The sequence below is a fragment of the Eptatretus burgeri genome, chromosome 16, assembly GCF_056783735.1.
Source record: "Eptatretus burgeri isolate ZD-2024b chromosome 16, Ebu_testis_v1, whole genome shotgun sequence".
Classification (NCBI taxonomy): Eukaryota; Metazoa; Chordata; class Myxini; order Myxiniformes; family Myxinidae; genus Eptatretus; species Eptatretus burgeri.
In genome coordinates, this window is record NC_140976.1 from 24,194,474 (window position 1) to 24,222,030 (window position 27,557).

General features: G+C 42.6%; 1 protein-coding gene across 1 annotated transcript in view; it reads left to right on the top strand.

Moving 5' to 3' along the window:
• The window catches only part of UST (uronyl 2-sulfotransferase), a 113,019-nt gene that overhangs the window by 36,281 nt on the left and 49,181 nt on the right, over positions 1-27,557 (top strand). Inside the window, exon 4 of the mRNA XM_085859653.1 lies at positions 27,373-27,513. Coding sequence (XP_085715779.1) covers positions 27,373-27,513 — 141 coding nt within the window. The remainder of the gene's footprint in view (positions 1-27,372; positions 27,514-27,557) is intronic.

Below are 27,557 nucleotides of genomic sequence, written 5' to 3' on the forward strand. Positions count from 1 at the left end.
CTAGCCATCACCCTCCTGAATCACGTGGTGTAATTTGACATTGGTAGCTTCTTCCGTTCTCGAGTTATCTGTACCAAACCATCAAAAATCGAATATTTGACCTCACTGTGACCTTGACCTTTGACTGATTTTGACCAAAATCTAATCAGCACTAGCCATCACCCTCCTGAATCACGTGGTGTAATTTGACATTGGTAGCTTCTTCCGTTCTCGAGTTATCGTGCCTACATACAAACAAACAAACAAGCAGTCATAGACTGGTACTTACGAAATCGTCAACTTGACCTCTGACCTTGTCTAATACAAGCATGAATCAGTCAGAAGCCCAAGGGGAGCTTGAATTCTGAATTCATAGTGGTCTACGATTTTGCACTGTGATTTGCAGATAACACAATGTAACAAAGATTTTGTTTGAGTGAATTTTTTGGTTGTTTGTCTTTTATTAGGTCGTAAGAATGCAGAAAAATGCATATCTTTCAAGTCGCTAATCATTATTAAGGAAATGACACCGATTTTTTTTTTGAAAAATAACAAAAAATTGCATATTTACATAAGAATATTGCAGAAAAATGTCTGAACATATATGAAACTATACAACAGCGTTGAAACATACAGGGATATGATAATCAGAAGTAAAATATAGCATACTACATATTCGATAAGACTGTTTATTGAAAACACACAGATTTTCTGCTCTTTCTTCGGTGAAGAGGCTGAGTTTCTCGGACCAAACCCCAGACGTAGTCGCCCATCATACGCTCATTATACTGGCCCTGGTAGCGCTTCTCAAATTCCATCACATCTTAGTGGAAGCGCTCACCATGCTCTTCGGAGTAGTCTCCCATATTGGATTTTAAAAAATCCAAATGGGAATGCATCGTGTGCAATTTCAGGGACATTCTGCAACCCATCTCCCTGTCGGACTTGAGAAGATTGTCAACCAGTTCGCGGTAGTTTTCTTCCTAGTTGTTACCCAAGAAGCCCTGAACAACCGCAACGAAGCTGTGCCAGGCACGTTTCTCCGGTGCCAACAACTTTCCGGAGAACTCCGGGTCCTTCATTAGCTTTTTAATTTGCGGCCCAACGAACACCCCTGCCTTTATTTTTGCCTCCGACAACTTCGGAAATACCGCTTCCAAATGCTTGAAGGCAGTGGACTCATGATCTAGTGCCTTCACAAAGTGCTTTATGAGCCCCAGCTTGATGTGGAGGGATGGCATCAAGATCTTCTCCTGCTCAACCAGCGGTTGCCACTTCACGTTCTTCTCACCAATGACAAAGCCCGTTCTTGATGGCCAGTCCTTCGTTTCATAATGTCTCGCTGTAGCTCGGCTATCCCAGTAGCAGAGGAAACAAGGATGTTTTGTGAAGCCGCCTTGCAAACCTGTCAAAAAGCCAATCATCTTAAAGTCTCCAATCACTTCCCAATCATGCTCTTCGTACTTCACCAGGCGCAGCAGGTGCTTCACATTCTCATTGCCTTCCTTTAGCTGAACAGAGTGGGCGATAGGGATGCTTGGGTACTTGTTACCATTGTGCAACAGCACCACCTTCAAGCTTCTAGTTGAGCTGTCCACGAACAGTCGCCAGTGGCTGGGATCATACGGGAATTCACTTTCTTCAAACAAGCCGTTGATGTCGTGACAATAACACACTTTCTCATCCAGTGTGAAATACTGAGAGAATATGTCATGACGTTGTCTCTGTTTTGTTACCCGACAGTTCTCGTCCAACAACTTCCACTGTTTCAACCTGGATGTCAGTAATTCTGCTTTTGATTTGATGAGTCCTAGGTCCCTGATAAGATCATTGAGCTCCGCTTGGTTAGGGAAATGCGGAATAGCCGGGGTATCATCTGCAACAAAGACATCGTCGTGGGCATCTTCTGTTTCGCTGCTGGAATTGTGCAAGCATCTTTCGTGATCACCAGAGGAGGGTTGGGAACTGGAATCTCCTCACAATGCATCACCGGACGAAGAGATGATGGCAGATTGGGGTAGTCGAACACATCCGTCTTCTTTCCCCTGCGGTGACACGTCACTACCACCATACAAAAGTAGCAGTTGCTTGAGTGATCTTTTGGTTCCCGCCAGATTCTTGGCACGCCAAACTTCAGTTTTCGTTTCTCCCCTCTGTACCACGACTCCAGAGTGGACCGACAGCTTCCGCAAACCACGTGTGGCGCCCAACTCTTGTCCTGGTCCCCTAATTGAACTCCAAAGTACGCCTTGTAAGCCGAACAGAAGAGGTTCCCTTCAATGATGGTGTACTTGACTGACTTGACATTCAGAAAGACTCCGCAGACATAGCAGAAGTTATCAGGATCATGCTTGCAGGAACCTCGAGCAGAAGCCATCATGAGACAATATCTTTTAATAAAAGAACAAATATAATAAGACGAGTTGAAGGGAAAGAACGGAAACAAAATGTAACAAATATCAAATGACTACTTGAATGAATCATATAAATCATACTTGAATAACCTACTTGAAAAAATCATATTTTTTTCAAAATAATTTCAAAATATTTTCTAAATCACAAAACGATCAACAGTATGCGATGTTTTACTTCTGATTAGCATATCCCTGTATGTTTCAACGCTGTTGTATAGTTTCATTAATGTTCAAATACATTTTTCTGCAATTTTCTTATGTAAATATACAATTTTTTGTTATTTTTCAAAAAATCGGTGTCATTTCCTTAATAACGATTAGCGACATGAAAGATATGCATTTTTCTGCATTCTTACGACCTAATAAAAGACAAACAACCAAAAAATTCACTCAAACAAACTTTTTTTTTTGTTACATAATGTAATGAGTCCCAGACAAAAACTAGATTTCTTATAAAAATTCCATTTTTTTGTTTTTATTTTTAAAAAAGTGATTCAGTACCAGCAGGATATGCCAGATAATAGGTGTATTACTTTTCAGAAGAATCTGATAAAGACTTATTAATATATATATATATATATATATATATATATATATATATATATATATATATATATATATATATATATATATCAGTTATTCATCGCTGTTCCAGAATTTCACGCAGAAGTTTCACGTTCAGAACCAGAAGTTTCTATGATGATTCTGTACCAAACCATCAAAAATCGAATGTTTGACCTCACTTTGACCTTTAACCGTTTTTGTTCAAAATCTAATCAGCCCTGTCCATCACCCTCCTGAATCACGTGGTGTAATTTGACATTGGTAGCTTCTTCCGTGCTCGAGTTATAACTTTTTTTTGGATGTTTGACCTTACTGTGACCTTGACCTTTGACCGATTTTGACCAAAATCTAATCAGCGCTCGCCATCACCCTCCTGAATCATGTGGTGTAATTTCACAATGGTAGCTTCTTCCGTTCTCGAGTTATCGGGCCAACAAACAAACACACAAGCACACAAACAGAGGACGGAAGTCATCAATATACTTACGAAATCTTTAGATTTTGTAAGTAACAAGAAGAAGACATCATGCAGAGCATGACACTTGCAAAATCCACAAAACAAATTTGATCTCAAAAATAATTGGTGGTTGAATTTGGTGACCTGATATGCAACTCCTCTTCAAATTTCAAGTCAATGGGATGAAAATTGACGATTTTAGAAATACCACCTTAGTTGTTGACCTTGGCCCTATGTTGACCTTTTGGTCAATGTTGACTTCCAAAATAATTGGCTGGTTGAATTAATTGACCTGAATTATAAGTTATTTTCAAATTTCAAGTCAATCAGATGAAAATTGAGGAATTTAGAAATCTTACCAAAGCTGTTGACTTTTGGCCTATATTGATCTTTTTTGTCTATGTTGACCTCAAAAATAATTGGTGGTTGAATTTAGTGAACAGAAATATAAATCCTCTTCAAATTTCAAGTCAATCGGATGAAAATTGAGGATTTTAGAAACCTCACCTAAGTTGTTGACCTTTGGCCTATTTTGACCTTTTGATCTCAAAAACAATAGGCTTCTTTCTTATGACAAACTCTACCATGTGGTGAAGTTTTGTGAAGATTGGTTTAAAATTGTGACCTTTTTGTGACAAACAGACAAACAGACAAACAAGAAAAAGACATCATGTATAGCAGGATATTGCAAAATCCACCTCCCCCCCCCCCTCCACAGGTTGCCATGGATACATCAAATTATCCATTTCATTTAGATTAAAATTGACAATGTTATACAAAGCTCAAGTAAATCGGATGAAAATTGATTATTTTTCAGATTGAAATTGATGATTTTAGAAGTTTGACCTTGAGTTGACCTTTGACCTTTTGACTTCAAAAATAGTTGCTTCCCAATTCAGTGATGGGCGATGCAAATCCTGTTCAATTTCCAAATTAATAGGATGTAAATTGACGATTTTTCAGTTGAAAATTAATAATTTTAGAAGTTTGACCTTGAGTTGACCTTTGACTTTTGATCTCAAGAATAGTTGGTTTTCCAATTCAGTGATGGTCTATGCAATCGTTTAATTTTCAAGTTAATCAGATGAAAAATTGATGATTTTAGAAGTCTGACCTTGAGTTGACCTCAAATATAGTTGGTTTCCTAATTCAGTGACGCAATATTCAAATCTTGTTCAAATTTTAAGTTAATCAGATGAAAATTGGCGATTTCAGAAATTTGACCTCAGGATGACCTTTCACCTTTGACCTCAAAATCAATCGGCTTCTCAGTTGAGACTACCTCTACAACTTGGTAAAGTTTCAAGACGATCGGTTTGGAATTGTGACCTGTAAGCGACAAACAGACAGACAGACAGAATAACAAAATCAACTGACCAATATCCTTGAAAAATCTTCGATTTTGCAAGTAACAAACAGACAAACAGACAAATAGGGGTGAAAATATAATCTCCTTTCACCTTCAGTGGTGGAAGTAACACTATGCCTCAGAGCAGTAATTAAAACAAGCAAGGACGAGGTCCGAAAATGAAAGCTGAATTATGGTTGGCAATAATAACCTGTGTTGCTTCAAATAAACCATCAGCACGTCAAGTGGCTTGCCCATCTACCTGGAAGGACCCATAACCAACGGCCTTTAAATCAGTGCTTATCAGATCGCCCAGGAAGATGGAGCCCAAGGAAACTAGAACGGGTTGAGTGGTTGTTATATATTGTCCAAATACGGCTAAACCTTCAACACAAAAGAGAGACGAGACTACATCTGTCTTTGTCTTCTCTTATCATCGTAACCTACGGTTTGTATGACATCACCAATCTAAACAGAACTCAAAATAAAATCACAGCATGTTTCAAAGTATTTATTAACAAACAAGCACGTTTCTCACATGCAAGCACGAATGAACAGGATGGATGGTTTGATCCATGATGGATCTTTTTCATCCAAACTCAACAATTTCCGTTTCTATCCGATTTTTTTTTTCCTTTGTTGATTCAGTCCGGCTAAATAAAACAACAAAATCAAACGAATTTAGTTATTGTTCTGGCACTGTCATTTGCACTCTTTAACATGGTCATGCAGTCTACACCCTAACACCGTGGCTTTTGAAATAAACATTTGACCATAGGAGGAAAGAGAAACTTGTACAACTAACTTCAGGGAAGAAATGTTTCAGAAGCTCACAGTCAACACCTGTGAAAACACGCTTCCACGAGAACAGCTTGAATAGAAGATGGTGGGTGTTACACACAACAATCAACAAACACTTGGTGGGATAATGGTAAAAGCATTTGCTCTTATCGTCTGGGATGTCGGTGGTTTGAACGCAGGCTGGGTCGTACCAAAGACTTTGAACGCTTTGACTGCCAACTCTTGCCGGCAGTCAAATGCCCTGGATCATGGAGAATCAGCCTATTACCTCCGCCACCGAAGGTAGTATAGTGCTGCAAAAGTTTTCACTGCCACCGGCTGAAGCTCAGATATTGACTCTCCACTCTGGATCTGAATCACATTGCTACTTGCTATGACTCTTACTCGGATCGCTGCATTGCTCGTGCAGGTGACGGGTTTTAGAGCATCTGGTGATGCAAAATCACCGCCGTTTGTCAATTGGCTGTGCTCTTACCATGTGACCTCCTGGTGTACAGAATGCCATCCATTGTGACGCCACACACCAATTGTCCTGCTCCTTTGAGCGGCATTGCACGGCCGGGAAATAAATAAAAGGGAGGAGAATAAAGGAAATGTCTATACTCGAGGAAAGATATCGAGGGATGGCAGGAAGACAATGATTTGTAATTAGTTCGTTTTCCATATTCTGTAATTGGTTGATTTGTAATTTGTAATTCGATCCTGGCAACCCTATTTTGTTTTTTCAGGACGACTTATTCTTAAAGGTAATTAGGTGACCGTAAGCAAACTAATTAATCCATCAATTCCTGCTCTGCCATTCTTGCTCCCCTTCAATCTGCACGCTTCAGTCTATCCCACTCTTTTGGCCGCCTCCCCTCTGCATGGAAGTTAGCAAACATCACTTCCACCCGCAAGAAGGGTGAAAAAACAGACCCGATCAACTATCGTCCAATGAGTTTGCTTCTTATTGCAAGCAAAGTCATGGAATCCATCATTCTTTCTGATATCAAGTCTTTCCTGTTTTCAAAACCACCTGATCTCCGACAATTCCGTCCCGGTCATTCAACTTTGGCCATGCTTCTGCCTCTCTCTCTCTCTCTCTCTCTCTCTCTCTCTCTCTCTCTCTCTCTCTCTCTCTCTCTCTCTCTCTCTCTCTCTCTCTCTCTCTCTCTCCCTGTGTCTCTCTCTCTCTGTCTCTCTCTCTCTCTCTCTGTCTCTCTCTCTCTGTCTCTCTCTCTCTCTGTCTCTCTCTCTCTCTCTCTCTCTCTCTCTCTCTCTCTCTCTCTCTCTCTCTCTCTCTCTCTCTCTCTCTCTCTCTCTCTCTCTCTCTCTCTCTCTCTCTCTCTAAGGGTTGGAGACCCTCAATCTCAAACAAGAGGTTAGGACTGTCTTTCTGGACATATCTCGGCATTCAACCCAATCTAGCATCCTGCTTTTCTTTCCAAGCTCCCTGCCTGTGACATGCATTTTAGGCTGCCTTCATTCCTGGATTTCTTAATTCTTCCACTCATGCAGTCAACATGTTGCCTTCCATGGAACCCTCTATTCCCATCTCCCAGTGGAGGTTGGATTTTCCCAAGGTAGTGCTTTGAGTCTAGTCTTATTCCTCATTTATATTAATTACCTCTCTGATGCTCTGAAAAACACCCTTCCTTTTGCAGATGACTGCACATTGTGTCGTATAGTATCCCCATCCCTCTGCTAAACAGACATCAGCTGCATATCTCTCTCTCTCTCTCTCTCTCTCTCTCTCTCTCTCTCTCTCTCTCTCTCTCTCTCTCTCTCTCTCTCTCTCTCTCTCTCTCTCTCTCTCTCTCTCTCTCTCTCTCTCTCTCTCTCTCTCTCTCTCTCTCTCTCTCTCTCTCTCTCTCTCTCTCTCTCTCTCCCTGCAATACGGAAATGATTAGACTCTGTTCTGAGAAGTGGAACACGTCCTTCAATCCTGAAAAATACCATAATCTCAACCTATCGCTTCAGAATGAATATCAAATGAACCCACCTGTCAATTTCCTTGGTCATTCACTGGAAGAGGTTCAGGTCTTTTGAATTTCTTGGCCTCATCATCAGCCATGACCTTTCCGGGGACGACCATATAGCAGAGCTGGCCTCCAAAGCCAGCCGCAGACTGGGCATCCTCCGTTGATCCAAGTCTTTCCTTGGAAAATCATACCTACTGTAATCACAGTCTACAAGGCCTTTGCCCATAGCTCAATGGAGTACTGTTCTTCACTATGGGCTGGTGTTCTCGCATCACATGTCTCTCTGGAGTACATGGAACCTAAAGCTCTCACAATTATCAGAATCTCTCATGATAAGGCCGAAGCACAAGGTGTGTTGTTCTCACATCACAGACACGTCAGTGATCTTTGTGTTCTATTGTCTATTCGCCAACATTGCCCTTTCCGCTCTCTGTCCTCCGACCATCCCCAGCAACTCCAGGATGCATGCGTTCTTCCAGTAAACCCCTCCTGCTTAATCTTCCAAAATCTAGGCTGACTGCACACCTCAAATCTTTTATTCCTCACTTCTCCTGTCTGTGGAACCACCTTCCAGAGGCTGTTCTGTCTCTCTCATCCCTCCAAGATTTTTGAGCGAGCAGTCTACCACCAACTTGTGTCATCCCCCATCCTGACCCATTATCTTTATTACTCACTCATTCACCCTTCCTAATGCAACCCTCTTACTTGCTGATTTCAGTGTGTGATCATTCTCTCTTTCTTTCTCTCTTTCTTTCCTGTTTGTTTTCACCCTTGCCGGTTGCGCCCAATTGTTGACTCGATACCCAACTGTCAATTTAACCATTCTCTTCCATGAGCCTCACGTCTTGGAAAATATTATCCCTTTAATATAATTTAACAAGGCATTTTTGTCACAATACATTGGTTAAAAAAATAATATAAGGTTCTTCATTACCCTTCAGACAATCCAAATCCCCTCCCACCCCCATAAAATGTTTTGTCAAACACTTGCTTTACCATACAAAATTGTGCTTTCCCTGGATTTAGCAATTGCTTCAACAGCTTCAAGATCTTTTCATGGGAGGTAGGGATGTTGCTTTATTTAATTTTGACAGTGCAACAATATCTGCACCCTAAGAATCGAATTCCTGGTCCACATTTAGTTGAAAATCTTGCGTCTCATTGGTCGCGAGCGTTCACAGCGTCGATGTGCAGAAATGTATTTGTTATGTGCTCAATGGTGCACAGCAAGGAAATGGCAAGGGAAGACACAAGGGTGTAAAATGGTATGTGAATTATAATAAGTAAATAAATAAATGTTGAAAAGCAAGGGCAGTGGAGAGAAGGGTTGAGGAAATAACGAAGAAGGAAAGAAATCTGAATAAATAAATAAATGGTTGTTTTGAACTGAAAATACAAAAGCGTTGCAGAGGGTGGGTGGCTGCATTTATTTAATTGTTTTTGCAGACATAACACGTGTATGGCGACATATTAATATCCAGCCTGACACTCTTACACCACCCCTTCTTCAGTAGCAAGAACTTTACCCTCTCGGCCACACAAATGTGTCGATTTACAGGTGCTAATGTTGCCAAGAACTGCTTGAGATCTCAACGTTTGGATAAGGGTTGTGGAGCGGTGCGCTTATTGGGTGTACCATGAGCAGTGCCATGGCGTACTCAAACTGCCAAACCGCAGCTTTGAAGGCATCTGGGATCAATCAAGCCTCCAACGTGGCCATGTTTAGAATATTTCCAGGGTTACATCGAAACATCATCACATTGCTTTCCACATACAGTTTGCACAGAACTTAGATCGGTGAATGTCTCCTTTAATGCACAAATTTGCAATTTCACCTCTTTTTTTTTTTTCGCCCACAGCGACGGACAACACAACACTTATGCACAATCAATTCCAGCTCTCTTGACTTCAGGTCATTGTCAGGACGCCATCCTTGAACAACTACCAGAGAGCAGCATTAATGAAGCAAAACATTCTCTGTTTGGGAACATCTCACATAACAAAAATTAATTTGATGCTTTCAGATTTCACAAACAGTGACATTTTCATTTCCCCTGCACGAAATGTCTTTTTTGCTCTCAACTCATTCCTTCATTTGTTATCAAGGTGAGCCTTTCATGGAAACTTCCATTGGTCCAACCCAAAAGCTCCAAGCACTGACAAAGAAACAAATAGGCTGTTTGTTTTTTTTCACAGGATCTAAGGCTCATAGTGGAGCTGCCACACACATCTCACACACATGAACACACAGACGATTACACAAGGCAACACATGACTATAAGATGAGACAAACACATCCACTGAGTTTGGGGGAAATTGCGTCACGTCCAGGGGCACTCTGGGTGCCAGCGATGCCACAGCAATGGCGCCGCCTTTCGCACCATACTCAGCGGGGCATTTCCGAAGGAGGAATTTCCTCCTCTCCATGGATACTAACTTATCAGGATTGTCCATACTCTTATCCTTTTAAATGCCGAATGTCAAGCAAGGAAGGGGCACGTACCATTTTTAAAGTCTTTCGTATGACTTGGTTGGAGTTTGAACCGCTGCCTCCCAGACTCGGAGCAGAGGCTCTGGCCATTGCACTGCCGTGTCTGGTTTTGGCTTGTTTATAAATTAAGGCTTGTCTATAAATGCACGAATCAGACAGGGCAATCGACCAACATAATGACAGATTTTTATTTTCAAAATATATATCTTCGTTGTGAAGAAGTACATAGCAGACCAGGAGGGGATGTTTTGAAGTTTCACTCGGTGGGAGTCTGGAGAGAAACAAATAATTGGAGACTTGAAGTTTTAAAAGTTTTTTTTTTTGGAAATTCTGCTTTTATATTTTATTCCCTAGTTGTATGTCTTGTTGCAATAATCTTGATCATGCTTTATAGAAAGTTTTGCCAAACTCTCCTGAGTGCAATACAATTACGAATGCAAAAATGAGAATTTTTGAAACTGGACTGAAAGTGGAAGGAATGGTTCAAGATAGTCAGTCATATAATGTTTGGCGCTTCACCTTAACAATGGGTCAAGATGAAGTTGGCCTGGTCTTTTAGAATTCAATGGCTTGGCTCGTTTGTTTTGCTCGTCATCATGGCTTGGCTATCTTGGCTGGGCCTCGTGCATCTTCCTCGCTCCCGGGACTTAACCAGGAGCATCTGGTGTCTTGTCGTTATAGCTGTCTGATCTGCTTTGTCCAGACTAAATCCTTTTAGAAACCTTCTACTTGGTTTCTTTCTGACCTCTTTGCACACCATTTTGACTGTGTGAGTGGACGTCGAGAGAAATCAGCACAAGATGAAGAGGTTAGGAATGAGCATGTGTGACAAGTTGTGACTCGTGGTTGCTCCTTGAGGCAATGCACAGACTGCAGGTCATAACAGACAGCCGAAAGGAGATGAAGCAGTGCTGGAAGGTAATCGAGGCACATTCTTTTAGGCCTGTTGTTGTCTGTCACAAGTACCTCATGGAGTACAATCTAGTGTCTTAATTTATTGGGTTTAGGGAGAACTTCAGAACAGAACCATCAAACAGATTTGATCAGAAGACACTGTCCATGGAAATAGGCCACTGGATATTTAACCACCTCCTGCATCAAATGGATGCAGGACTCTTCTTTCCACGAGCCTCGACTTTCTATACAAAAAAATAGCTCTCCCCCCAAAAATTAATTAAAACCCCACATATTTGTTTTGAATTTTTTTTTGTATACAAAGAGGAAATTGATTTCTAGTGTAATAAGAAGAAAATGGTTCTGGTTCTGATTTCCTTCACGGTCAGACACCATCTTCTCAGCCTTAAGAGACTTTTCAGAAGCTGAGGATAGGATACCTGCTCCAGAATTTTGTTTGAAATTTTTTGTTAATTCTTGGTGTACTTCGTTAATGTGATGTACTGTATTTGTGTATCTCGTTGAGTGTCTTTGTTTGCATTTTTGTGTGTGTGCTTAATTTGGATCTGTTGCTGTATTTCCTCCCCTTCCTCTTTTCCTGTTCATTCATTGTCCGCACGTTTCCCATTTAACCCGTCACCTCGCTCTTCCGTGAACTTCAATTTGAAGGAAAATTAAACAGAACCAACACCACTGGGAAATAAAAAATAAAACAAAAGAAAGGCTTTACACGGCAGAAATATTTGGTGCCCAATGCATGTATTTAATCGTATTCTTCTTCTTTCGTGGAGTCATGTCTTTAATATTGCTGCCTCATCCAACCAATCTCCCCAACTCATAAAATTAAAAAATGCCCAATGCACATAAATAGTCTTTTCATGAACCCGCTTGTTCAGCAGATAATTGAGTAGGCAAGAAAGTGCAGGATCATGGACAAAAAATGGAAGCACCAAAAGAATGTCAGTAGGGTGTTGAGCCACCACATGCATCCGGGACAGCATGGATACAACATCGTATGGAGTCACCAAGGGTCTGGAAATGTACTGAAGGAATGTGGCTCCATTCTTCCACAAGGAAGTCCTCCAATTAACATTGTTATGATGGAGGTGGAAACTGCTGTCTTAGCTGCCTCTCCAGAAAATTCTACAAAATGTTCTATGGAATTGGAGGTTTGGTGATTGGGAGGGCCATGGAAGATGGGTAACTTCGTTCTCGTGCTCTTCAAGCCACCTTGTGACAACGTGCCCTGTGGACTGGAGCATTGTCATTCTGAAAGACACTTCTCCCAGCAGGGATGAAATGCTGCATCATGGGATGCAGATGATCGCTCAGGGTGGTAACGTAGCATGCTGCATGAACCCTGCCTTCCAATGGAATGAGTGGACACAGGCTATGCCAGAAAAACGTGCACCATACTATTATGGATCCTCCAGAACTTTCAACTGTTGGCACTTGAGGCTATCACCCACACATGCACACATCCATTTGTTGGGAAGATGGTGAAAGAAGACTCACCAAACCATATCACATTCCTCCACTGCTCGGCAATCCATTGCCTATGCTCCTTGCACCGCTGGATCCACAAATGCACATTACCATGTGTTATAAGCAGTTATTGCATAGCAACCTGGCTATGGTATCCTGCCCTATGAAGTTCCCTTCTTTCTGACTCTTTTCAATGATACGGGATGCTCATGACCAATGTTGAAGTCCGCACACAGTTTGTCTGCCATTGATCTCCTGTTTCAGCTCGCAGTCCAGACTAATGCCTGTGCATCAAGCCTGTCGAGTATGCACTTCCGCCCACTGTTTCCCTTCGTCACGTATGTGTCGTGACCCGGTACTTTGCATACATGTCATAGTGCCCATGTACCCTGGTGTTTCCATGTTGTTGTTTTTTCCCACCATCTGTATTTCAACCATTTTTAACCAGCCACAAAAAGGAAGTAAAATTTAAGTTCCAATTTCTTTCTGGCACATTTTCACAAGCATTGTCATATCCTGAAACGTATTCAAAATAAGTTTTGTATGTATAGGTTTCAAAATATTTGTCATTTTTTTCAGACTTCCTCTCCTGTCGCAGTCAACGTGAGGCCCTAAATGGAGTTCTTTCATCCCCCCCCCCTTCCTGTCCAGGCTGGAGTTCCTCAAGGCAGCAATCTGGGCCCCGTTCTTTTTCTGGTTTTCATCAATGATCTCTCCGACTCTGGAAAATCCTCTATATCTCTTTGCTGATGACTCCACCCTCTGCCGTACCATCGGTCATCCCTCAGACCGGCAAGCAGCAGTTTCTTCGCTCACTGCTGATCTGGATAAAATCACAAACTGGTCCAACACGTGGAAAATGTCTTTCAATCCGGACAAATCTCACACTCTCACTATGTCTCTACGAAAGGACCGTTTAGAACCCCCCCCCCCATCCACTTTCTCAACAATCCTCTGGAAGAAGTCCTTTCTTTGAAGCTTCTGGTTCTCACTATCTGCCATGACCTTTCCTGGGAAAACCACATTTCAAACCTCGCCTCCAAAGCCAGTCGCCGACTGGGAATCCTCCGTCGTGCAAAGTCCTTCCTCGGCCCACCTGAGCTCCTGACCACTTACAAAGCTTTTGTCCGCAACCTAATGGAGTACTGCTCTCCCCTCTGGGCTGGTGCTCCTGCCTCCCACCTTTCTCAGTTTCACGCTGTAGAAACCAAGGCATTTCGGATCATTGGCATCTCCCGCAATGAGGCTGAGTCTTTGGGCCTCTCACTCAATCACCGCAGGTTGGTCGATGGTCTTTCTGTCTTCTACCGTCTCCTCTCCAGCCCCTCCCCCCCACTCTCTCTCTCCCTCTCTCTCTCTGCGATTTGTCCCCACCACATTTCCGCAGGGTGCTCAAGGTCCGCCAACAACCCCCTTCTGGTAAAACTACCAAAATCACGAATCACTGCTCACCTTCACTCTTTCATTCCTCTTTTTTCCCGCCTTTGGAATAAATTCCCTCACTCTGTTCAATCCCATTCTTCCCTCCAGACCTACAAAACAGCTGTTCACCACCACCTCTTATCATCCCCAATCCAAATCCTCGATCTCTTCTACCCCCGATAATCCACCCAAGCCCACCTCCTTCAAATTCCCTGCTTTCCTTCCTGAAAGTCCCTGTAATGTCCATCTTCTTTTCCCCATGTTCTTCGTCCCATCCCTCTCCCTTCCACAGATCTCCAAATGTCTCTGTTCCCCACTATTTTGTCCTTCCCATTCCCTCCCCTCCTGTCTCATGCCCCCCTTGATGTGCGTTGTGTGTTAGCTCTCATACGAGCCTCGACAAGGTATACAAAAAAAAAAATTCACTGTCTTTCATTCTCGAATTTTTTTCAGGTTTACTGCAGGTTGTGGTTCATTCACTTATTTAAACAACATACTTCTTCTTCTTCTTCTTCTTTCGGCTGCTCCCGTTAGGGGTCGCCACAGCGGATCATCCATTATGATCCGCATAGTGATTTGGCACATGTTTTACGCCGGATGCCCTTCCTGACGCAACCCTGGTCGCGTCTTACGACACAGGGATATGGTACACCTCTTTTAACCGGGGTATACACCAGCCCAGTATACTGGTACTCATTTCGCCGACCTCGGAAGGATGACAGGCTGAGTCAACCCCCTGGTGTATTAATTCAGTGGCCCAACGGGGCTTGAACTCAGGACCTCTTGGATCCCAAGCCGCTGCCCTAACCACTGCGCCAACACCAGGCTCCATTCAAACAACATACTGTGGGGAAATAAAACCATAATTGGAGTTAATTTGACCACAAAGCTCGATGGGAGTTCTCGCCTGGAACAGAACACAAACGCAAAGTTTAGTTTCATTCGATCTGGCATTGCAAATTAAAGAACAAAACTTTTGAATACAATAACAGTTCAAGCAAACAATTGTTTGTTCACTTTGGCTGAAAAATGCAGAAAATTCCACAGGAATGTGGAGACTCGCCAACAGAGTACACCAGACAATAACATTTACTTGTTGGACATTTTGAACAGACAGCAAAGTATCAAACACAGCATTTACTTAATGTCTCCAAAATTTATTTCAAAGGTCCAGCTCTCATAGTTATATGACACAAAAAAAGAAGCATTATATAGAAAGCCAAACCAATTTTAAATTGGTTTAGGTAAAGGGATATCTCTGGAGTCTCGACGATGGTGGTCATTGGACTGTTATTCTGTTATCATGTTATTATTTTAATTTTAAAAGCTCAAAGATGGTTGAGTAGTGCTGTGAGTTTTGTGCTGGGAACAATTGGTGAATCCCACAATTTAACATTAAATCTATACGATGAAAGTAAAATTGTTTAATTGTAAGTTTATATACAGTATTTGTTTGTTGTTTATTTGTCTGTTGTTTATTTGTTTATATATGCTTCAAAAACTAAAAGACTACTGAACCAAATCCAACCAAATTTTATATGTTCCCTAAGGGTATCCAAAGTATGGTTTCTGTTGGTGTAGGATATCTGGAAGAGGGAGTTCAAGATGGAGTGAAGACCCCAATTATCTCTATGTAAATGTGTATTGTATAGCGCCACCCAGTGGTATCCCGTATTATGAATCATCATCTAATATAAAGAAAGTTTAAACAACATGATGATATTTAAAATTTAAACAAGTTTAAAAAACATGATTTTAAAATACGCATGATGGTGATGTTGAAATCTGAGTAAAAATAATTAATTTTAAGCGAAGGTTCAAACCAAAGAATCAAACATGGACCTTCGCAGTGAGCAGAAGTGATTTTTGCATATATATATATATATATATATATATATATATATATATATATATATATATATATATATATATATATATATATATATATATATATATATATATATATATATATATATATATATATATATGTATAAAGCCTGGTGTGTTGGCGCAGTGGTTAGGGCAGTGGCTTGGGATCCAAAAGGTCCTGAGTTCAAACCCCGTTGGGCCACTGAATTAATACACCAGGGGGTTGACTCAGCCTGTCATCCTTCCGAGGTCGGCGAAATGAGTACCAGTGAACTGGGCCGGTGTATACCCTGGTTAAATAGGTGTACCATATCCCTGTGTCGTAAGAGGCGACCAGGGTTGCGTCAGGAAGGGCATCCGGCGTAAAAACATGTGCCAAATCACTATGCGGATCATACGGATGATCCGCTGTGGCGACCCCTAACGGGAGCAGCCGAAAGAAGAAGAAGATATATATATATATATATATATATATATATATATATATATATATATATATATATATATATATATGTATTATACATATTGAAATGGAAGACCAAGAAGGAACCCGAAGAAGTAAAGAGCAAAGATGGAGTTATCAGGAGGAACCTGGATAGGATTCGGGTTTCATCTGCTACTCCATAACCCTCAAACCCATCCAGGCGCAGCCAAGTGACCCTTACAGAAAAAAAAATTCTGCAAGAATTCACTTCTTCTGTGAGATGGATAACGCAAGAGAGAAATAGAGAGTAAAAGAGATGAAAGTGAAGAAAAAGCAAGAATAGCAATGAATAAAGAGAATTGTGAAAAAAAAAAAATGAATAAATAAATAATTAGAAAGAAATGTGAAAGGAGCAAAGAACAAAGATGTCAGAAAGAACCCGGACAAATATATTTCAGCAGTTACTCCCCAGGCTCAAACGTAGCAACACGTACAAACTACCAGAGGTTCATCAGCACCGGACCTCTGGTAGCTTGTATGTGAGATATAAGCAGCAAGAATGGTTGATGAAGATGATATTGGCTGACTTCCAAGTGGATGAAAGATGACCTCAAGCAAATTCTAGAGTGACTGAAGCAGAATGTTTGTGAAGTACAGGAGTGCCTTGCTGTTAGCAGGGGTTACGTTCTTGAAAAATCCCCATCAACCACAAATTCGCAAAACACAAATTTACGGGGTAATGGGGAAAATGGGGTAAGGGACTTCAATGTTAAAATTTGTCACCCCTTTTTGCCACACTGTACCCTTAATTAACATGTTTGTGCATTGTTTTTGTACTATTTATTTACATGAATAAAAATGTGATTAAGAACATAAAATAAAGCATTATTTTCCTGTATTAATAACCTAATTTTTTTATTTACTTGATTTATTAAGATCATTAACCGACCTTAAATAATAATGCGGATAAACTCGATCCATTTATGCGATGGCGATGTTGATGGAGTTGATGGAGATGATGGTGATGATGATGTTGGACGGTTTAAGGAGGTTATTGTGTTGAGGGGCCATGTTAATTCGGTGAATAAATGTGGAAAATAGTTCACCAACCCACAATTATTTTAGCGCATTGATTGTTATCCACAAACCTTGCTACAATAGCTCGATAGGGTGAATCTGTGAAGGCAAAAACCGCAAACGACCAGGTCCTACTGTACAACATACTCCTGTCTGCTGATTAAATCTGTCAGTGAAGCGATGGCTAAAAATGCCAAGTTATAGATAAATGCTGAAATTTTGAAACTCAAGTGCAGGACTTCTTCTCTTCTTTCATATGCAGCACAAAGCTGTGGGGTATCATTGTTGGCTGAGGGTGCAGTTATGCATTGCCCTCTGTAAGTCAGGACAGGAATTTGTAATTTGGCCATGTTGCCAGCAACAGCTCACCCTCTCTTTGCGAAGGACAACGTGGTATCTTTAACATCCGAGAGAGGAACATGCATTGATTAATTACCCTGCATGCAAAACACTGGGATGACAGTTTATAGCTGGCCTGAGATTCAAACCCAGGCTCTCTCTCTATCGAGTGCAGCCTGTGGCTGCTGGTTGCATCATTGGTTGGGACGCGGCTATGCCGCTGATGCAGTGTCCCCCTTACCAGTACACTGGTACTCATTTTGCCGACCTCGGAAGGATGACAGGCTGAGTCAATCTCCTGGTGTATTAATTCAGCGGCCAACGGGGCTTGAACTCAGGACCCTAGGATCCCAAGCCGCCACCCTAACCACTAAGCCAACACCAGGCTAAACCCAGGCTAGACAGCTTAGAGGTGAGTGTGCATACCTCTAGGAGTCTAGGTCTAGGCCATCCTGCCAGGCCAAGAGTAGGACGATTCGTACTGATGAATACAGAGATTAATGCCAGAAACCAAATTCTGACTTTCAATCAAGTCTTTGCATGAATTTTGGTGTTGCATATTGTCCCGATTATGAATGGTGTTCTGATGTCCCATATAGCATCAGAGCTGTTTTGGGCACAGAAGAGCAAGCACAGCCACAGAAGATCAGGCTTATTCCAGCAGATACAAAATGCATGAAATGTGGGACTTCTGAGCCCTTTCAGAAGGTCGGGCAAGAGAGAGAGAGAAATTGCGAAGCTCAGCGCACGATTAACAAAAAAAAACTTTGTGAAAATGTCAGGAAAAATTTGAAAAAGTGGTTTACATTTGAAAATTAAAGCAAGCCATGTTCAGGTAAGCACATTCTGGGAAATGCCCCTGAAACCTGAAGAGAAGGCCATGCTGAGTCCAGGAAATGAAATGGGATCTCAAACGACCGAAGGCAAAGTTAAATTTTTCTCAGCAATATTATCATAACAAGTACTGTGGAAGGTTGTCCACAATTGTAGACGGGCAATTTTGTTGTCTTTACCAGCTGATGGGAGCGTCATGTTGATCAGATGTTTATTACAAACATCCTCAGCCTTTGTAATAAGTCGCCAATCGTTAACATTGTATCACTTCCGTAATGGTTGCTCGCCTCCCCACTGATAAAACTTCCAGCGACAAAGAAGGTTCGTGGAAGGGCTTGGACATCAATACAGGGCAAGGACATTACATTTGGAAAATTTACACAGTTTGTGGGATTTCAGTGTGAATAGATTGATCTTTCAACCGATCGTGAACCATGATACAGAAGGTATCATGTCAAACAGGGCAACCAAATTAACATGTCCATGCTTCTATAAATTAGTTTTCAATTTTGAAAATAATGCCCTTCAAAAGTTTTTAAAAAAAAAATTCAAAAGTTACATTAGACCAATAGCATAGGTGTTAACTATGACTGCAAATTGTACCCTCGTTAACCCTCCCCAAGTCCACCTGTTTCCGGAGGGTTTTTGTATACATAGTCGAGGCTCATGGAAGAGCTAGCACACTGAGCGGATCAGGATGTAACAGACAAGAACAGGATGCAAAAGACGCCTGCATGGAGAAGGAAACTCTGAGGAAAAATTGGAAAATTAGGAGGGATTTGGGACAAGGGTAAAAAAGATCATGGCTTTGGATTAGGGACAATCTGAGATGGCGGTGAACAGTTGTCTTGAAGACCTGGATGGAAGAATGAGATTGAAGAGGATGTGGAAGTTGATTCCACGGGTTAGGAAAAAGATTAACAAATGAGTGGAGGTTTTATTTTATTTATTTACCTGGATTTAGGTAGTTTTACCAGAAGGGGGTTGATGATGGACCATGTGAGCCCTGTCGAAACCTGAGGGAGGGGGGGGCAAAGCATGGAAAGAGCAAAGGGTGCAAGACCAGAAAGGAGGTGGTAGAAGACAGAGAGACCACCGACTTGTTTGTGATGGCGAAGTGATGGACCCATAGACTCAGCTTCAGCGCGGGAGATTCCAATGATCTTTAAGGCATTGGTTTCCATGGCGTCAAGCTGAGCAAGATGAGAGGGAGTGGAGCCAGTCCAGAGAGAAGTGCAGTCCTCCATCAAGCTGCAGATGAAGGCCTTGTCGATGGATAGGAGTTCAGGTGCGCTAAGGAATTACTTTGCATAATGGAGGATGCCCAGTCGGTGGCTGGCTTTCGAGACAAACGTTGAAATGTGGTTTGCCCAAGAGAGATCATGGTTGATAGTGAAACCCAGGAGTTTGAATGACTGAACCTCCTCAAGAGAATTGTTAAGAAAGTACATAGGGGAAGGGTGGAGGTTGCCAGATGGTCCTTTTGGGAGAGAGATAGTCAGAGTGTGAGATTTGTTAGGATTGAAAAACATATTCCAAGTTTTTGACCATCTTGTGATTTTTTTCGAGGTCTAAAGAGAGGGAAGAGGCTGCAGCCTGCCTCTCTGTAGGATGAGGGATGTCACGGCAGAGGGCAGAGTCACCAGAAAATCGACATGGAGGATTTTCCAGAAATTCAGAGAGATCATTTGTGAAGATCAGGAATGGGGCTGGGCCCAAGACACTGCATTGGGGCACTTCAGCATCAACAGGGAGAGGAGATGAAAGGATTCCATTGAGTGCCACATGTTGGAGAGCAATGCAGGATGTCAGACTGTATTAAAAGCATGATTTATGTCCAGAGAGACAGCCCTGATCTCATGTCTGATATTCAGGGCCTCCATCTGTTGTTGGTTGGGTAGAAGCAGCATGTCCAAGTTGGAGTGACCTGGTATGAAACCAAGTTGGTGATCTGAGATGTGGATGTTGGAGAAAAGGAAGGTTTTCATATCAACTGCGATGATGGATTCCATGACCTTGCTGATGACTGCAATAAATCTGCAAGGTCTGTAGTTGAGGGGATCAGTTTTTGGAACTTTTTTTGTGTAGTGCATCGATGTTGATGGATTTCCAAGCAGATGGAAGATGACCGGGCACAAATGACAGGGTGAAAAGGGTAGAGACGATGTTCAAGACCAGCAGAGCAGGTTTTTAGGACAAGTGAACTGATGCCGTCTGATCCAGTAACAGAGTCAAAGTCGAGGGTTGAAAGAACTTTCTCCACCTTATGAGGTGCAAAAGACACAGAGTCCAGGAGTAGTTGGGTATGACAGGGAAGGGTGGGTACTGAGCGTGAGGGACTGGGGACACAAAATTTGGAAGCAAGCACAGAATTGAGGCATTCAGCCTTCTCACAAGCAGAATCGGCTGTGGTACCATTTGAAGAGAAGGAAAGGGATGGAAGGGGAGCATACTCCAGAGACAGACTAAACAAGTTGCCACCATGTTTTAGAGGAGGGAGACAAGTTTGAAAGTTCATTCTTAAGGATGGACAGATGTTTTTTCCAGGCTATCCTGAGAATGGACACACACTTGTTGCGGACTTTTTGGAAAAGCACCAAGATTGCCTTTGTTCATATTTGCCTTGCAACAAGAGTTTTGGTGTTGTATATTCATTGTTGGGTGAGTAGAGGTTATCCTCCTTGGGTTTACAGATTATCATGTTTTCCCTGTTCCCTCACCCTCCTCTTCATGTTTTCTTTTTTCCTTTTTTTGTTAATATTGTCGTATCCAGGTCAATTGAGACCAACGCTGGATGGATGGGCCAAACTGGCTTTTTACTCCCTCAGATGACGTTCCGAATTATGGCGAACTATGTGCGTGAGAACCGAGGAGAGACACGAGAACCTTCGCTCTTATAAAACCAACCGGTGTTGCAAAAATTTTTTACAAGGTTTTTTCCCAAAACAATTAACATGGGAAGATTGCCTGGCAGACGGATACGATGGTGGGTAGTGGTGGGGCAGAAAGGGGGAACACTGAATCAATAATAAATAATTATATACAATGAGAATACAAGAAATCTTAAGAAACTAAGGCGCCGCACTACAAACGCAATCAGACGGGAAAGGAACAAAAACCGAGTGGCTTATCTCTGGTGGGAGCAAGGGGGAGGGGGGATGGGCATGGAGCAGTCACGAGCAGTCAAAGAGGAGGGATGAGGAGGTGATGGGCAGGATGACAAACAGGCAGCAAGCAGACGAACAAGCACAGGGCGAAGGCAGGCAAACAGGACGATCTCCAAAGAGAAAGCTCTCCATGAGCTTTTCTCCAAAGAAAAGGCATGTTTCCAAAGAGACTCTAAAAAATGGCAGCTCTGGTAATTCCATTTATCTATTGGCTAAAGATTTTATTTTTTTACATGATGCTGTAAGACATTCTCCTTGGGCACAAAAAAAACAGGTCCCTCGGAGGTCCAGTTTCGGATGTATTGATTTTTTTGTACAGTCCACAATAAGTGTACGGTGTACGATAAAGTATTTTAGCTGTTGCTAAGCAACGGAGGTGTGCATAGCAACCATTCATTTTTGTGTACATGCTAGCCACATGGTACACATTTCACCCAAGTTTCATCAAAATCAGGCTCTTTCTCTTAGAGATATTCGCAATTAACCGTTTCTGAAATGTTCGACATGTACTCGCCCAAAACCTATCTCTTCCTACAAATATTTTTTGTTAGGGCTGCAAATTGGCATGAAGGGAGCTAGATAGATTGCGCACAGAACTCTAAGCTTCGATTTTTCGATTTTTTTTGATTTTTTTCGATTTTTTGACCACTTTAAAAGGCCGTTGCTATGCCATTGCGAGGGCCCAGGGTCCCATATTCGAAAGCACACGATTCCCAGAAATATTGGTCCTCCCTACCAAATTTCATTGGAATCGGTTGAGTGGTTTAGCCCCTAGGCTTGACCAAAGTTTTGCGGACAGACAGACAGATGGAAATGTCCAGAATAAGGGTGCTCTAAGAGCAGCCAATAGAACGATAGTTGTGAAAAGAAAATGGAGAAATAGGGAGATAGAAAAGGGGTGTGGGGAAGGGAACAAAACCCTATCTTCTCACATGTGCAATGCAATTTTGTCACATAAATATGATTTACCAAACTTCAAACACAGAATACTAAAGAAATAACTGACTAATATTTATGTGTTTGTGTTTTGACCTGATCAGGTGGTGCACCAAGTCCACCTTACACTCACAACCATCACAATACTTACTATTAATCATGTTTGGGAAGGGGGGGAGGTGGGTGAGAGTGAGAGTTGTGTGGACTGTGAGGCCATTGTAAATATATTTCTTTTCTTTGGTTCTTCAGCCTCAAGAGAAATTAAACAAGATTTTTGCATCTATTGGTGAAAGGAGAACCGTGTGTGTGTGTGTGTGTGTGTGTGTGTGTGTGTGTGTGTGTGTGTGTGTGTGTGTGTGTGTGTGTGTGTGTGTGTGTGTGTGTGTGTGTGTGTGTGTTATATCATATCCACGGCTGCCGCTAACTAATTGTATGAACAAGAAATGGTATGAATCCGTCTCCTCTTATCCACGGATATTTCTTGGATTCCTATATTTCCGTGAGTCCGATTTGCATTAAGGAACACAAAAATTACAATTAAGCATTTTTAAATTTCCACACTTCCGTTTAAATGCTGAAAATTATGTTTAAAACATTATTTGAATCATTGGTTTCACGCTAGTAACAGCAGGTTAAAAGTGTCTGGTGTGCAGAATCTGGAGTCACTGGAAACACACACATAGCATTCATGCGTCATTTTCAAAGTCATATATTTACATACTCAAGTTGTTTTTCGTTGTGTTTTTAAAAAATGATCAAAAATATTTTGCAGTAGTAGTATACTGTCAAACCCTGCAATTTGCGAGTGATATGTTCTGGGAAAATGCCACGAATATTGAATCCGCAAATGTCGGAGCATTGTTTAAATGGGAGAAAGGGAGATCGGTTCCCGGCGATTCACGATTCATTCATTCATCTTACTATAATTCACCGTCTGTCCGTCTATCTGTTCCCAGGTATCGCAAAAACGGCTGAACCGATCACAACCATTTTTTGGGTGTGTAATCCTGGGACCCCTTGGAGTAAAATAGGGATAAATATAATAACATGACCCCCTTGACAGCTCCCGCAGGGAGCGGGTGCTTCGAGTAAGAGAAAATCAAAAATCCCATGAAGAACTGCGAAAACCGCAAATATGACTGCAAAAACATGAGAAAAAAAACGTGAATAAGTGAAGCACAGGGCCGTGAATGTAGAAACAAGTCGCATTTTATCAACCACGAATACATGAGGTGAACGAATAGCGAATCTGCGAATAGCGGGGTCTAACAATATTAAACGAGCCCCGGTTAGAATAGGTGTACCATATCCCTGTGTGTCGTTAGAGGCGACCAGGGTTGCATCAGGAAGGGCATCCGGCGTAAAAACCTATGCCAAATCATTATGCGGACAACAAACCGAATTTCCATACCGGATCGGTCGAGGCCCGGGTTACCAACGACCGCCACCGGTACCGGTGGTCAGCTGGGTACCAGTGGAAATTGTGCTACTGCTGGGCGAAGGAGGAGAAGGAGATGGGAAAGGCGAGTCTGGAGGCAGTGGGAGAGGGGGAAGGGTAGAAGTGTGCAGGTGAGAGTTGGAACTCTGAATGTTGGGATGATGACTGGCAAAGGGCAAGAGTTGGCTGATATGATGAAGAGAAGAAAGGTGGACATACTGTGTGTACAAGAGACCAAGTGGATGGGGAGTAAGGCTAGGAGCATTGGAGGTGGTTTCAAACTGTTCTACCATGGTGTGGATGGGAGGAGAAATGGTGTCGGGGTAATCCTGAAGGAAGATTATGTCAAGAGGGTATTGGAGGTGAGGAAAGTGTCTGACCGAGTGATGAGTGTGAAGTTGGAAATTGAAGGGGTGATGATGAATGTCATCAGTGCAAATGCCCCACATATGGGGTGTGAGATGGAGTATGAAGAAGATTTCTGGAGTGAGTTAGATGAAGTGGTGGAGAGTGTATCCAAGGATGAAAGAGTGGTGATTGGAGCAGATTTCAATGGGCATGTTGGGGAAGGGAATAAGAGGATGAGGAGATGATGGGCAGGTACGGTCTCAACAAGAGAAATGTGGAAGGCAAATGGTGGTAGAGTTTGCAAAAAGAATGGAAATGGCAGTAGTAAATACGTATTTCAAGAAGAAGGAGGAACACAGGGTGACATACAAGAGTGGAGGAAAGTGCACACAGTTGGATTACATCTTAAGCAGGAGATGCAACCTGAAAGAGATTAGTGACTGGAAGGTGGTGTCAGGGGAGAGTGTAGCTCAACAGCATCGATTGGTGGTCTGTAGGATGACTTTAGAGGTGAGGTTGAGGAAGAGAGTGAGGGCTGAACCAAGGACCAGATGGTGGAAGCTGAAGGAGGAAGACTGTTGCGTGAAATTTACGGAGGAGGTGAGACAGGCGTTGGATGGTGGTAAAGATGGGTGGGATGATTGGGCAACTACAGCAGAAGTGGTGAGGTAAATAGCTAGGAAGGTACTTGGTGTGACATCTGGACAGAGGAAGGAAGATAAGGAGACTTGGTGGTGGAACAAGGAAGTACAAGAAAGTATAAGGAAGAAGGGGTTGGCGAAAAGGAAGTGGGATAGTCAGAGAGATGAAGAAAGTAGGCAGGAGTACAAGGAGTGGTGGCGAAAGGCAAAAAGAGAGGTGGCAAAGGCCAAGGAAAAGGCATATGATGAGCTGTATGAGAAGTTGGATACAAAAGAAGGGGAAAAGGATTTATACCGATTGGCAAGACAGAGGGACCGAGCTGGGAAGGATGTGCTGCAGGTTCGGGTGATAAAGGACGCAAATGGGAATGTGCTGACGAGTGAGGAGAGTGTGTTGAGAAGGTGGATGGAGTACTTTGAGGAGCTGATGAATGAAGAAAATGAGAGAGAGAGAAGGTTGGAAGAGGTGGAGATAGTGAATCTGGAAGTGGGGTGGATCAGTAAGGATGAAGTGAGGACTGCTATGAAGAAGATGAAAAGTGGAAAGGCGGTTGGCCCAGATGGTATACCAGTGGAGGCATGGAAGTGCTTCGAAGAGATGGCAGTGGGGTTGTTAACCAGATTGTTTAATAAAATCTTGGAAAGTGAGAGGATGCCGGAGGAGTGGAGATTAAGTGTACTGGTTCCGATTTTCAAGAATAAGGGTGATGTGCAGAGCTGTGGAAATTACAGAGGGATAAAGTTGTTAAGCCACACCATGAAGGTGTGGGAAAGAGTAGTGGAAGCTCGGTGGAGAAGAGAGGTGACAATCTGTGAGCAGCAATATGCGTTTATGCCAGGAAAGAGCACCACTGATGCAATGTTTGCTTTGAGAATGTTGATGGAGAAGTATAGGGAAGGTCAGAAGGAGTTACATTGTGTGTTTGTGGATTTAGAGAAAGCTTATGATAGGGTGCCAAGAGAGGAGTTGTGGCATTGTATGAGGAAGTTGGGAGTGGTGGAGAAGTATGTGAGGATCGTGCAGGATATGTATGAGGACAGTGTGACAGCGGTGAGGTGTGCGGTGGAAATGACGGACAGGTTTAAGGTAAAAGTGGGATTGCACCAAGGATCGACTCTGAGCCCTTTCCTGTTTGCAATGGTGATGGACAGGTTGACGGACGAGATCAGACTGGAGTCTCCATGGACTATGATGTTCGCGGATAACATCATGATCTGTCGGGAGAGTAGGGAGCAGGCTGAGGCGAGCCTCGAGAGGTGAAGGTATGCACTGGAGAGAAGGGGAATGATAGTCAGTTGGAGTAAGACGGAGTACATGTGCGTAAATGAGAGGGAGGGTGGTGGTATGGTGCGGTTCCAAGGAGTTGAGGTGGGGAAGGTGGATGGGTTTAAATACTTGGGATCAACTGTCCAAAGTAACGGAGAGTGTGGGAGATAAGTGAAAAAGAGAGTGCAGGCAGGATGGAGTGGGTGGAGAAGAGTTGCAGGATTGATCTGTGACAGAAGGGTAGCTGCAAGAGTGAAGGGGAAAGTATATAAGACGGTAGTGAGACCAGCTATGTTGTATGGTTTGGAGGCGGTGGCACTAACAAAAAGGCAGGAAGCGGAGCTGGAGGTGGCAGAGTTAAAGATGCTGCGATTCTTGTTGGGAGTGACGAGGATGGACAGGATAAGGAATGAGTATATTAGAGGGACAGCGCAAGTAGGACGGTTTGGAGACAAAGTGAGAGAGGCGAGATTGAGATGGTTTGGACTTGTGCACAGGAGGGAAGCGGAGTATATCGGGAGAAGGATGCTGAGGATGGAGCCGCCAGGCAGGAGGAGAAGAGGAAGGCCAAAAAAGAGGTTCATGGATATGGTGAGGGCGGACATGCGGGTGGTTGGAGTGTCAATGGAAGATGTGGAGGATAGAGCGAAATGGAGACGGTTGATCCGCTGTGGCGACACCTAACTGGAGCTCGCCGAAAGAAGAAGAAGAAGACAATATTAAACGAGCCAGAAGTTCAGTCTTTGAGGTTATACATTTCAAAATATCATTATATTCCAATAAATAAATGGTTAACTAGCAATTACTTATGATATTCATCGTTTGATTATTTTTACAATTTGACTCTCTTGGAGTGCTAATTATTATTTTTTCCTTCTTGCTGCCCATTTCTTTCTCTCAATGTTCCTCATCTTTTATGTTTCCAAAATTTGTGTTCTACCCCAATTGCATATAGGCTCTTCACCTCTATAATGTCCTGGAAATTGGTGTTTGACATACAATGTACCTTCATATTTACACTACATCATCATTCCATGAACCTCTTGTTCATCTCCTGAAGAAGCTACATTCGTGGTTTGAGTAGTGGCGCAACAGCATGCTGGGTGCATTTCACCATGGCCCAACCGAATAGTCTGGAGAGAGGGGGGATGGGGGTAGGGGCCAGGCTTCAGGTAGGAAAGAGCATCTCTCTTACGGACTTTTCTTCCCTTCCAAGGCGTCTCATCATGCAAAGCATTGGAAGAACTCCGTTGTTCATGTCAAATCTCCAGACGGGTGGCCGGTCACTGTCCTGGTGCAGGGGAAACTGGGTCAGGTCTGGCAAATGAGTGGGCAGCGCGTGGTGCTTATTGCAAAGGTACTTTGCTCCTCTTATGAGCCTCCTCTTTCAAAATGTGATAA